At 41.1% G+C, this 13,409-nt stretch overlaps 1 protein-coding gene across 1 annotated transcript; it reads right to left on the minus strand.

Annotated features, from left to right (window-relative positions):
* Nucleotides 1-957: 957 nt before the first annotated feature.
* Nucleotides 958-9,742, minus strand: LOC140738618 (microsomal glutathione S-transferase 1-like). Its single transcript, XM_073066183.1, has 4 exons — nt 9,622-9,742; nt 9,315-9,455; nt 4,333-4,433; nt 958-2,937 (listed from the first exon to the last, which is right to left on the minus strand). The coding sequence occupies exons 2-4, from the start codon at nt 9,429-9,431 to the stop codon at nt 2,691-2,693; spliced, it is 465 nt and encodes a 154-aa protein (XP_072922284.1). The 5' UTR covers nt 9,432-9,455; nt 9,622-9,742; the 3' UTR covers nt 958-2,690.
* Nucleotides 9,743-13,409: the final 3,667 nt, after the last annotated feature.

A 13,409-nucleotide genomic window follows, 5' to 3' on the forward strand; every position in this document is an offset into this window, starting at 1 on the left:
ATTCTACAGGGGTTGTATTGAGAGCATCGCTGCATCACTGCCTGGTTCGGAAATTGCACCATCTCGGATCTCAAGACCCTGCAGCGGATAGTGAGGTCAGCTGAGATCATCAGGGTCTCTCTTCTGGCCATTACGGACATTTACACTACACGCTGCATCTGCAAAGCAAACAGCATTATGAAGGCCACACACCTCTTATACAAACTCTTCTCCCTCCTGCCATCTGGGAAAAGGCTCCGAAGCATTCGGGCTCTCACAACCAGACTACGTAACAGATTCATCCCCCAAACTCCTCAATACCCACAGCCTGGACAGACACCTTACTGCCCTATTGTCCTGTTTATTATTTATTGTAATGCCTGCACTGTTTTGTGCACTTTATGCAGTCCTGGGTAGGTCTGTAGTCTAGTGTAGTTCTTTCTCTGTTTTTTTTTTATATAACATAGCTCAGTCTAGTTTTTGTACTGTGTCATGTAACACCATGGTCCTGAAAAAATGTCTCATTTTTACTATGCACTGTACCAGCAGTTATGGTCGAAATGACAATACAAGTGACTTGACTTGACTCCACCACATCCATTCTCAGGTTAAAATGTTCCATTCCAGAACATCTGAGATGTATTTGCTCTTTATAGACAGAGATTCCCTTCCTCTACCATCAATGCTGTTCTCACCTACTATCTCCTCCCAGTTTCTCACTCCATTCCCCCTTCCTCCTCACTTGGCTTCACTTATCATCTACCAGGTTGGACTCCTTCCCCTCCATTCCACCTTCTCCCTTCCTTTCCAGTCCCAATGAAAGATTTCAGCCTGAAACACCAACTGTTTATTCTCCTCCATAGATGCTGCCTGACACGCGAAGTTCCTCCAAATTTTGTGTGTTGCTTTGGATTTCCAGCATTTGCAGAAACTCGAGTTTATAAAAAGTAGCTTAGCTTTGTTAAGCACCACAGCATGTTTAATTCAAGTATTTATTGACAGAAAATACAATGAAAAGGTGACTGGAAAGAATTTCAACAATTTTCATTCTTTTTAGCAAAAATAAGCATTTTAGCAAAATTCTTCCAACTATATCAGCATAAGTGACACATAGCAAAACAGTGGATGTGTTAATGCGGGTACTCAGCATGGGGCGGTGATGTCAGAGGAAGCACCAAGTGATGACTATTAATTAACAATAACTGTTATAAAAGTAAGATGCTAAAGTAAGTTTGGGAAATGGTATGTAATAGGGTGAAAACAATACACTTGCACCTGGATCGTAGACAGTTTTTACTTACTACAATGGATCAACAGAGATTAGGGGTATGAAAAGCATGTGTCAACTTTGGGCTAAATCCCATCATCACAAGAAGCTGTGATGGTACAATTGATCTTGTGCTATCCACAGAAAACTTCAACATTACCAGATCTCTCTGTCAAACAATGTGATGTTAGTACTCCCAGCAGGTTTGGAATGATTTTAAAAAATATATCTGAACAACTACGGCAATGGTCATTCTTACTGCACTGGTCTAAACACTTTTTCCATTACTTAGCTGTGGTGCTGCATATACGGTGTTTCTGAGCAAATGTTTTAAGTTTTAGAGATGCACCAAGATTCAGTCCAAAAACAGAAATACGGTCTGTATCTTAAGAACATGGCAACTGTGATTTAAAAAGTTTGCTACAGTAGCTGAAGACTTGTATCATAATAGTCCATCTAACTCCAATTTTATTGCACCGCAGGTTTAACCCAATTGAATCTGAAATCCATACATTTTTAGGCATTATATGTGCATTTTGGACTCACTAAACCAGAATGTTCACACTTACACAATTCCAAGAAATAATATACTCACAACCTGCTGAGGTAAAAGCTAACACGTCAAATCTATAAAACAAAATTGAAGCAATGCCAATCTTGTTTCAGGTCAAGCTGCATTTCACCCAACCCTGAGAGAATAGCCTTGTATCTGCCATTCCCACTCTCCATTCATTGGGTCCTTCCCTGATTTATGACAAGCCTGATTTCCTGAATGTCGCTCTCAGTGATAGCAATATATCAATGGTTTTGAGCAGTGCCTGGCCCACCTAAAATATTGAGCAATAGTTTGAAAAGCTGATAAACCTTTCAAAGTACTCAGATTGCAAAAGCAAAAGAAACTTTCAAACAAGCACGAGTCATCAGCCCAAAATGAACATATCTCAACCCCAACACATGTGAATAAATCCCTTGTGTGTTCAATTAGAAACATGATTAAATGCTGCTGGTTCAGCTGCACATTTATATTTAACTTGGGTTTTGCCAGCTTATTATCTATGGGTCAGTTCATTACAAGAAAATGTCCAATTTCCAAATGCATATATTAATCTGTGATAGGTTGTGGAAGAACAGATATAATGTCGACTGTGAAAGCTGGCCAATACACACTGCTGAATAATTATGTTTAAAAACAGCTTCCCAAACAGGTTTTTCCAGTTGGTGAGGGAACAGCCACTAGCTCAGCTCATATCCACAAAAGCAAAGCTATCCTGCAACTTGCTTTGTCTTCCTTATGACCTCATTTTTTCTCCCAACAAATCGAACCTGGGTTTTGTACTTGCGCTGCTGTTATTAAATACTATTAGTGAGGATAAGAACTAAAGAATGGAATCAGGGAAATAAAAGTAAAGCTAAAGAATGCCTTGTGAACAATTGTTGTTTTCATTCAAAGGTACAACCCTGCCTTCAGTACTCTGTAAGCCATTGAAAAGGTAGTTCCCAAACCCAGAAACCAGCTCAAACCTCGTGAGGGCTGGGGGAGAGGAAGCAGATATGCAATACTGTGGAAGATCCTGGAACCAACAAAGATTCTGAAGTGCAGCAGAGCAGTGGTCAGGTCCGGCCCTGTCAGTGTGTACAAGAGTCCGATGCCAATAAATGGAACAATGTTCTCCAGGTCATTCTGGTGACATCTGTAAGGAACAAAAGAAACAAGCACTCAGGTTTGGTTTAAACACACAGAAGTTAACACTTCCAAATTAATGAAATGTGAATGGAAGGCTAGAGTAGGATACAGTCTTTTTGCACTTCCTGCTTTAATCTTACATGCTTGGTGTCCAAAAATAAGCCACTATCTCTTGAATGTACTCAGAGTTTGAGCTTTCCCAGCTTTCTTGTACAGGGAATTCCAAAGATTCAGTACACTCTGGGACGAAGTAGTTTCTCCTGAAGAGCTAACCCTTTATTTTGAGACTGACCTTTGCTCCAGTTTATGCTTGTTGCGACAGGCAAGCCTACTAAGAAAGCCAGCCTTTTGCAGCAGCGTCACTGCACATTACAAATGTGATAAGCACAAGGTAACAAACTTGGATTAGCATTAACTATATAACTGCATCACAAAATACACGTGAGATTAGTACATGCTGAGAGAAACTAAAAATATAGCTACACAGGAGATTCTGGATACGCTGGCAATCTTGAGCAACACACAAACCGCTGGATGAGCTCAGCAGGTCAGGCAGCATCTAAGGAGGGGAACAGTCAATGCAGATTGGAGGACCACTTTGATATGCACCCTCATTCTACCTCAAAATGCAGGATCTTCTGACAGCCAATCGACTTCCCATCCTCAGTCTGACCATGACCTCCTCTAGAGCTATGAGGAGCAATACCTCATACCTCCATTTGGGTAGCCTCCAACTTGATGGCATGGACATTGATTTCTCAGACTTCAGGCAATTCTCCCCCCCCCTTTGCTTTTTCAATTCTCTCCTCTTCTCCTCACCTGCCCAATCTTCTCCATGATTCTCCTCCTCCTTTCCTTTCTTTCATGGTCCACTCCCTTCTCCTATCAGAATCCTTCTTCTTCAGCCCTTTACTTCTACCACCTATCCCCTCCCAGTTTCTTACCTCTTCCACAACCCACTTCCTCCTCACCTGGTCCCACCTATCACATGCCAGTTTGAACTCCTTCTGCTCCTCCCACCTTTTTATTCTGGCTTCTGCCCCCTTCCCTTCCAGCCCGGATCATCGGCTGTTTATCCTACTGCTAGATGCTGCCCAGCTTGCTGAGTTCCTCCAGCACCTCGTGTGTTTTGCTCAGAAAAATGGCACAGGTAGCACTAAGGTTAGATACTCCAGCCACCAGTAAGATCATGCCTTATTCCTCTAAACTCAAGAATGTTTAACACTTCATCATGTGACATCCCTCCTCCCGCACAAACCAAGGAATCAATCCGCTGAACCTTTACTGCACTCCCTTTATTGCAAGTACATCTCTCCTGTGTTTTGGAAAGTGGCGGAAAGAGTGCGATCACACTAGGGACCTGCATGAATTGTGTTTTCTTTCAATCACAAACAACCCTTACCTTCTCACACGCTCCACATCCGGATCAGTCTTCAGCATTTTTTTCCTGGCTTCTTCATCCCCGCCAGAATGCAACGCAACATCTTCAGGGTTGGAAAAGGCCTAGTCATAAATCATGTTAGATAAAGGTTATTTGCTAATTGAGCGAAAGCATTGTTCATCCAAGTCATACAATGTGTAAATCTAGGAATGCTCAACTTCTGCTGTCTTCCAGAGTACTTTAGTAATTATAAATTTCAGAAATGGACGCGAAAAGTATATCCTATTACAAAAAGTAGTCTCCGGCCATTAACTTTAAAAGACCTGTATTATAGACAAAAAACATAACTTTCTTTAGTCTACCACTATCATAAGTAGATACTAGTTCAAATACTAATTTGCTATTTATTCCCTGCTGGATTAATAATACGATACTTAAAACTTGAAGAAAAACAGGATACAAGCATAGGTGCAGTCAAAATGTAAACTTTAAGCAAATTTTATGTTTCCAATTGATCATTTATGCTATTGTTTTGGGTGGCAGGGTGGAGCTACGTCTCTACCAAGGAGGTGTAAGGCACCTCTTCCCTCCACTCGCCTGCAGGTCACCCTTGGGCAAGCTGTAGCACCTGCTTAGCCCCTCGATCAGGGTGGATGGTCGTATGAGCGGCTGGTGCATATCACTAGTCCTTGTTATGTGACCACTGACGCCAGGCAGACCATCTCTGAAGACTGTTGATAATGGCACCTGTCTTGTAAAGGCACTGCCCTGAAGGCAATGGCAAACAGACTTCTGTAGAACAATCGTGATCATGATTGATCCTGATCACCCACATCAATATGGCACGGCACATAATGATGATGATACTGTTTATTCTTTGTGTGGATGAGTTTTGACAGGAATAAATCCAGTCAAAAACAAATCATCTTTAGCAAAGCATTTACTTCAGCCCTTAAAAGGAAATACAGTGATACAAATAATTTTACACTGAAATTTGACAAAAGAACGTGCATTTCAAATTATTCTGAATACAAGACAATAAAAAGACAAGTCCCCATACAAAATGTGGAAACTAAGACAGTGATCCACTGCTGAGACTTTAAATGCTACATGAATTCAAATAAACCAAATGGACCTGAAACATTTCCCTTTCCACAAGTCCTCTATGACTTCATCAGTATTTCCAACACATTGTTTTTATCCCAGATTTCTATAGCACTGATTTTTTTTTTTTAAATATAAAAGACAGGCACAATTTGATTGCAAACTCAATAGCCAAAAAGTACAGAAAAGTGCCAAAACGTTATTAAGTTAAAATAGAAGCAAATTCAATTCCTTTTTCCCACTAAGAAGCATTCAGCCAGGTCACATGGTTGACCAAGTAATGACATGAACTTCCACAATAACTTTACAACCATGAACCTTGTACGTCAAGATTGAGTAGAAATAAACATGATGTTTTCCACACAAGGCAAAATGAAATTCAAGGTGATAGTTATCAATCAAGGTTTCTTCAATGAAATGGATTTTCATATCTATAGAGCATACAGTAATTATCTTATATTTTAAAGAAATACTTGGCAGAATTACACAATAATCAAAATCAACTTTATATTACACCTTCCACACGTTATATCCTTCACATCTACAGTTATTCTCCTCACATTTTAAAAGAATATTCATATAAATATCCTACAGCAGCATTATCAATGATTCCTGCAAAACAAAAAAAATCATTAAACTTTCAAAATATGGCACTAATCTCTCAGTTCTTAACTTTCCACTGCATCTTTGGTAGAGTAGAGACAACTAATTTCAGGATCCACTGAGTAGTTAGCAAAGCTAAATGAGAACTAGCCCAATCCAGGGGCTTGGCATCAGATATTTCACATTGTTCAGACACAGGTGAGTGGAAGCAAAAGGGGCCAGCACTTACACATCCACACAACAGTGAAACAAGATGAGGGGAAAAAAAAAAGATCGGAGGGGGAAGAGGAAATTGATATTTCATTGTTGGTGAGGTAGATTACATTCCCCTATCAATAATGGGAAGAAATAGTTCTTGGAATGAACTATGAAGGTACCAGGGAATACCCAGAGGGCACAACAATAAAAGAAAAACAGCTACTGGTTTAAAGCTGATTCAGGCAGCTGCATTGCCATAAATATTTCAAAGCAGCCAGGAAAGTGCAGAATCTGGGGTTTAATTGGTAGAACTATAGAGAACAGTATCAAGCCAAATGGGGCTGGGAGTCTGTGACATAAAAACAAGCAGCAAGGCTGGAATACGATAGTCTAATTTTGTTTTAAAGCAAAGTCAGAGAAGCAGTTGAAGCGAAACAAGTTCAGGCTGTAATACCTGAAGGAAGAAGAAGTTGCCCCAAATGGTAGCTGAAGATAGCAATACACAGAAACCAGTGACCTAATGAACAGATGATGGATGGAAAGAGTGCAGAAGACTCAGTAAATCTATGACCACCGTGTTGTCAAAACCATTAATGCTACAACACCCAAGGCTCCACCCAAGAATGAGGCAAAACTTATCAGTAACAGACTGATAACAGACTGTGTGGTGGAAGTAACACTCTGTCCCTCAACTCCCATCTCACAGCAACATGCTCAGTCCAGTCTTATCAATTCTAACCACCCAGAAGTTGTAAACAACCAGATCCCTCCTCAGAAATAAGGGCTTAGAAGCAGTTGATATCCCCGCTCAAGTCCTAAAACAGTGAAGCCCACCAGTCACAAATTCGCCATCTCACCGTTAGCTTCCAGGAAGAGAAATATTTACCAGACACCTTAGCGGCGCCACAATCATTGGCATCTTCAAAATGGAGACATATCCGACTGCAGTAACTGAGATGTCAAAACTAGGGATACTGACCCGGGAGAAACTGCCACACCGCCCTCCAACAATGAAGGTTATATAGTGGCAACCCTGAAAAATATGGACCACTTCCCTAAATTCAGGAGTTACCCTTCAGTGAAAGCAAGCATCAGTGATGAAATCCAGCACTAGCACAGACTTTGACCAAGGTAAAAAAAAACTTCACGGTCTTTCAGACAAGAGTGATCCACTACCTTCTATATGCTTCTGAAACCTGGACTACTCACAACAGGGATGGCAAAACACTGGGAAGTTGCTACCATTGTTGTCCCCAAAAACTCTTTCAACTTACTGGAAAGACAAAGTGAACAATGTCAGTAATCTCTCTCAGGTCAACATCCCAGTACAGTACTGGCGCCCCACAGTAACACTCATTTGATTCTGGATGGCCAGAATCACCTGCCCAGCCTATCACTCCCAAGACACACACACTATTTTGAGCTCAGTCAGGGAACTACACTGCAGATGGGCAAAGAACATATCCATAGCTCTTTTTTTTTTAAAAGAAAAAAGATACAAAAACCCACTGAACTTTTGCCCATGAGTACTCGGAGAAGCAATTCAGGATAGCATTCATTTCAAGAGGTCTAGAATATAAAAGCAAGAGTGTAACGTTGAAACTTTATAAAACACTGGTGAGGCCTCATTTGGGTTCAAAGGGGGGTCATGAAAATGATTTCAAGATTACATGGCTTGTCATATGAAGGACGTTTGATGGCTCTGGGCCCGTATTCACTAGAATTCAGAAGCATAAGGGGTGACCTCATTGAAACCTATCGAATGGTGAAAGCATTCAAAATGAAGCACAGCAAACTAGGATAATTTGCAATTCTTCGGCCCACTTACACAGTTAATTATTTTTAATAACCTTCCTCAATGTTGATAACATCACCTATTTTAGGTATCGTCCACAAACTTTCTTATCATCACACACAAAATGCTGGTGGAACACAGCAGGCCAGGCAGCATCTATAGGAGAAGCACTGTCGACGTTTTGGGCCGAGACCCTTCATCAGGACTAACTGAACGGAAAGACAGTAAGAGATTTGAAAGTAAGAGGGGGAGAGGGAAATGCGAAATGATAGAAGACCGGAGGGGGTGGGGTGAAGCTAAGAGCTGGAAAGGTGATTGGCAAAAGGGATACAGAGCTGGAGAAGGGAAAGGATCATGGGACAGGAGGCCTAGGGAGAAAGAAAGGGGGAGGGGAGCACCAGAGGGAGATGGAGAACAGGCAGTGATGGGGTAAGAAAGGGAGGAGGGGCACTAATGGAAGTCAGAGAAGTCAATGTTCATGCCATCCATCAGGTTGGATTCCACGTCCCATTCCCATTCCATGTCTACCGTGGCCTCCTCTACTGTCAAGATGAAGCCACACACAAGTTGGAGGAACAACACCTTATATACCGGCTGGGTAGCCTCCAACCTGATGGCATGAACACTGACTTCTCTAACTTCCGTTAATGCCCCTCCTCCCCCCATCCCTGATATATTTAGTTTTCTCCCCCCTCCTTTTCTTTTCTCTCTCTGCCCATCACTCTGCCTGTTCTCCATCTCCCTCTGATGCTCCCCTCTCCCTTTCTTTTTCCCTAGGCCTCCCGTCCCATGATCCTTTCCCTTCTCCAGCTCTGTATCACTTTCGCCAATCACCTTTCCAGCTCTTAGCTTCATCCTACCCCCTCCGGTCTTCCCCTATCATTTTGCATTTCCCCCTCCCCCCACTACTTTCAAATCTCTAACTATCTTTCCTTTCAGTTAGTCCTGACGAAGGGTCTCGGCCCGAAACATCGACAGTGCTTCTCCCTATAGATGCTGCCTGGCCCGCTGCGTTCCACCAGCATTTTGTGTGTGTTGCTTGAATTTCCAGCATATGCAGATTTCCTCGTGTTTGAGCTTTCGTATCATGCCCTGTTGATATAACAAGCCACAAAATCCTTAGTACCGAACTATACGAAGTGCAAAACAGACCAAAAACTACTTCAATCTGTAGCTTGTCACTGCCAATGCAATAACCTTGCGAAACACGCATCCTTGCACAATGTTCAGTAAGTAACTAAAATAACAAACGTTTTCATTTTTAAATCAGTTTTTGCAATATTCTTGACGTTGGTGACCTTACCCGACGAGTCATCCTGAAATAACCGGTCAGGGGTCCCATTAGCATCATCTTCATTAGCACGATACAGGCGTACGTGGAGTAGGCGAGGAAAACATCGCTTTTCATGAACTCGGACATTTCCAAACCGGAGATTAACAAATGCTAGATGGGGAAAGCACACAGTAAATTCACAGTTGGTCTTTCAAACCCGCCTTAAAGCTTCACTCGGGCGACAAAAGCGTAAACGCAAGTGGAAAAGTTTGCATTCAACTTCAAAATCAGCAATGCAGAGGTTGCAGTGGTCCCCCCCAAGTCCGCGCCACCTTACCCGCTTCTCCCGCAGTCCGCTCTGCTCCCGACCCCTGCCGCTCAGCCCGCCGGGATACTGGAGCTCCGCCCTCCCCGGGCCAGTCCTCCCACCGCCGACTGCGCCTCACTCGTGACAGGCAGCGCCCGGTAAAACTTCTGAGGCCGGCCTATATGTAGTGGTTGCGGGGGTGGGGGTGAATGCTGGTGTTGCTGAACCCCCCGTCAGTAAAATAACTCGATTCACAAATTAGTAACTGGATCTTTCTGTGTATCTTGTCCGGCATAGGGTATCTATATACGGGTTATTTTCAAATGGGGAAATTGGATCTTTCTGTGCATCTTGTCCAAATGGGGTCCCTTTGTGTGGGGGAATTCTTACATCTAGAGATAGGGATCTTTCCGTGCATATTGTCAGCAAAAAGTCCTTGCCTGCAGGGAATTCTCAAATCAAGGAATTTGGATCTTCTCGTGTCTGTGAAGAGGGCGAGCGTGTTCAATGAAAAAAAGAACAGCAACTCTGCTCTAGAAAGATATGAATATTCTCTAAATTGACTCCACTAAATTTGGAATAAGGACAGGAGATGATGGAAATGCTCAGCAGGGCAAGTAGTCACAGTGGAGAGAGAAATTAACATTTTAGATCAATGACCTGTTACAAAATCCTCAGAGTAAAGTCTCTGGCACATCCCAGTTTAACTTCCATCATGAGTGGATGTGTCTTAGCTGCTGATGACCTGGGCTCTGGAAATCCCCTTTTCCATTGTGTACTTTCTTTCCTAGTTTAAGACACTGCCGAAAATCTAGTAATTACCAATTCTAGCATCTTTCCTAATATGGCATGATATTTTCTTTTGGAATGTCCTTGAACAAAATGTACTATAAAATGCAAGTTGTGTCTTTGTTTCTGTTTAAAAATTAATCTAAATGATTAACTAAAACTTCTTGAAAACAATCTACTAAATTACTGTTTTTTCATTTTAATCTCTTTCAGGAAACAGGGAAAATCCCTGCTTTTGGAAACATTTGAAACAATTTTTTTTGACAAGTCATTGTTGCTGGCAGCTCTGACAGACAAATGTTTATTTTGCAGCTTGCCAGAAGGCATCAGGAAGAATGTTTAAATGCTTGCTTCTTGCACTGCGATGTTTCGAGAGGATCATTATCAGAATGCACCTTATAAAACTTGGTGTGCAAGCAATGGAGAGGGTCCAGAGAAGATTCACGAGAATGCTTCCGGAAATAAACAGGTTAACATATGAGGAGCATTTGATGGCTTTCGGCCAGAACTCTCTGGAGTTTAGAAGACTGAGGGGAAGATTGAAACCTATTGAATATTGAAAGGCCTATATAGAGTGAATTGCAGAAGAAGTTTCCTCGACTCATGGGGTATATTTAAAGCGGAGGTTGATAAGTTCGTGAATAGTAAGGGTAAGAGAAGACAGGAAAAATGGGGCATAATAAATCAACCCTGATGGAATGGCGAAGTAGACTCATTGAACTGAATGGCCTAATTCTGTTCCAGTGTCACATTGTCTTTGTAATCCTCAAACTGACCTTTCACACATAAAGTTACTTTTTTTTTATTTAAGTGCTGCTGCAATTTTAGGGTCTTGTGTAATTAACACTTAGTGGCCACTTTATTAGGTACAGGAGTGTACCTAATAAGGAGTCTACAGAAGTGGAACACGGTGTGGTCTTCTGCTGCTGTAACCCATCCACTTGAAGGTATTCATATACAGGATGTGAACATTTCTGACACCTCCAGTATTTGTTGAAACATCTTTCCTGCATTTATCCCACCAAGACCTGTAAGAATTTTATATGTTTAAATGAGATCATTAAATCACATTTAAGAGCTGAAGCTGTCAGACTGTTTTCTTAACAATTTTTCAAGTCTTTTGCTTAATTAAAGACCCACCATAATAGTTGGCTCATCCAAAACACTGCGACCATTTTCTAATACAGTATTCCATTCATCCAAAATCCCTTTACTCATTGTCTTACATCGGCTCCCGATCCAACAAACTTTGTTGTTACTATTTTCACTTTAATTCTATTAATATTCGTAACCTGCATGTCTTTCTCAATCCAATCTGAAATCTCTTCAAGTCCTGCAGTCCAAGATCACTGTGCTCCTCCAATTATATCCTCTTCTGGTGAGGACACATCATCATCACTGCTGTGCCATCAGCTAAGTTTTGGAATTCATTGCTAAATATTTATTTTTAATGGAAATATTTAAGGAATTATTCTTTGAGACATGGTTTAAAATTGACCTCTTCAATCATTTTGCACTTGTCACATTCTAGTATATAACCGTGTTGGTATCGCTCTGTTATAGAACCTTAGATATTGTAGTGTATTTAATATTTCAATATTTTAAATATATTGTTTGATTAAGCATTCTTTAATAATTTATTATGGGTTATATGTAAGAAACACATGAATCATCATTACGCCACCACGTCATAGCTGTGTGTCTCACTAAAGTAAAATGAAGTAGACACATTACATAATAATCATCTTACATGAATGCTGCATCAAAACAACTTATTGTTGCTAAAATAAGCCTCATGTGTCACTACAATCCAACATCATCTTCAAAAGTGACTTACCAGAAATCCCACCATCCCATGACAACAAGCAGCAGGGTCCAGATGGTGGTCTTGCTGATATTAATGTTTCTGGAATGTACAAGGGGTAAATATAGTGAAGAAATTAAGACAGATTAGATTGTATTTCTTTCTTCTTGGAGTCCATGTCGTATTCAGACCACAGTTAAGCAACTGCTCTCTGCCATTGACTGTATACCTCAATGTTGCTGTGGCTAATGATCCAGAGATATGGAGTAATCTCTAGGGAAAGCTGTTTTTGTCAGGGTTTCCATTAACTCTGGACAACAGCCCTCCGTTTTTTTGTGAAATGGAGTGTTAAGGAAAGTATCCTGGTCCAATCTAGTCCATAAGCTCTAAAAACCCAGTGCTCCCTCTACACACAGCACGGAAACATGCCTTTTGACATGACTGGTCCATGCTAACCAAGATTCCCATCCAAGCTAATACCATTTGAACCTGTCATTCTAAACCTTTCCCTTCCATCTATTTGCCTATCTTTTAAAAATTGTTATTGTACTTGCCTCAATCACTTCCACTGACAACTCATTCCACTCACATAACTCTCTCTGATTAAAAAAGTTTCCACTCAAGTTCCTATTAAATCTTCTCCTTCTCACCTTAAGCTTGTGCCCTCTAGTTCTTGAATTGCCCAGCCCTGAGAAAAAGACTGAGTGTATTCATCCTCTCTATGCCCCGCTTCATTTCAATCACACCCAGTATTACACTCCAAGGAAAATGTCTTAGCCTGACAACCTCAGTCCCTCATGTTCTATCAACATGCTTGCATTTTTCTCTGCGTGTTTTCTAGTTTAATAAAATCGTTTCTACAGCTGGGTGACTAAAACAGAGTACAATACTCCAAGTGTAGTCTTACCAGCATCTTGTCCAACTGCACCTTAACCTTCCCAAAAGCCTTGTTCACCATCCTATCGAACTGTGATTCCACTTGTGACTACTCTATCCTTCTATATAGGGAATTAACTTAAAACACTAATCCTGTTGCTAGACTGCTTGACCTGCTGAAAATTCTCACAATATCCTTTTATTTTAATTCTGGATTTCTAGAATCTGTAGGTTTACGCTTTTCAGCTCTTTAATGTTTGCCCCTTATCCAACCATTTCATCATCCAATCCTAATATGTACATTTCTTGGCACAAAGTTAACTTTCTATCCCATTGTATTTCCACGAAG

The sequence above is a fragment of the Hemitrygon akajei genome, chromosome 14 (assembly GCF_048418815.1).
Source record: "Hemitrygon akajei chromosome 14, sHemAka1.3, whole genome shotgun sequence".
NCBI lineage: Eukaryota > Metazoa > Chordata > Chondrichthyes > Myliobatiformes > Dasyatidae > Hemitrygon > Hemitrygon akajei.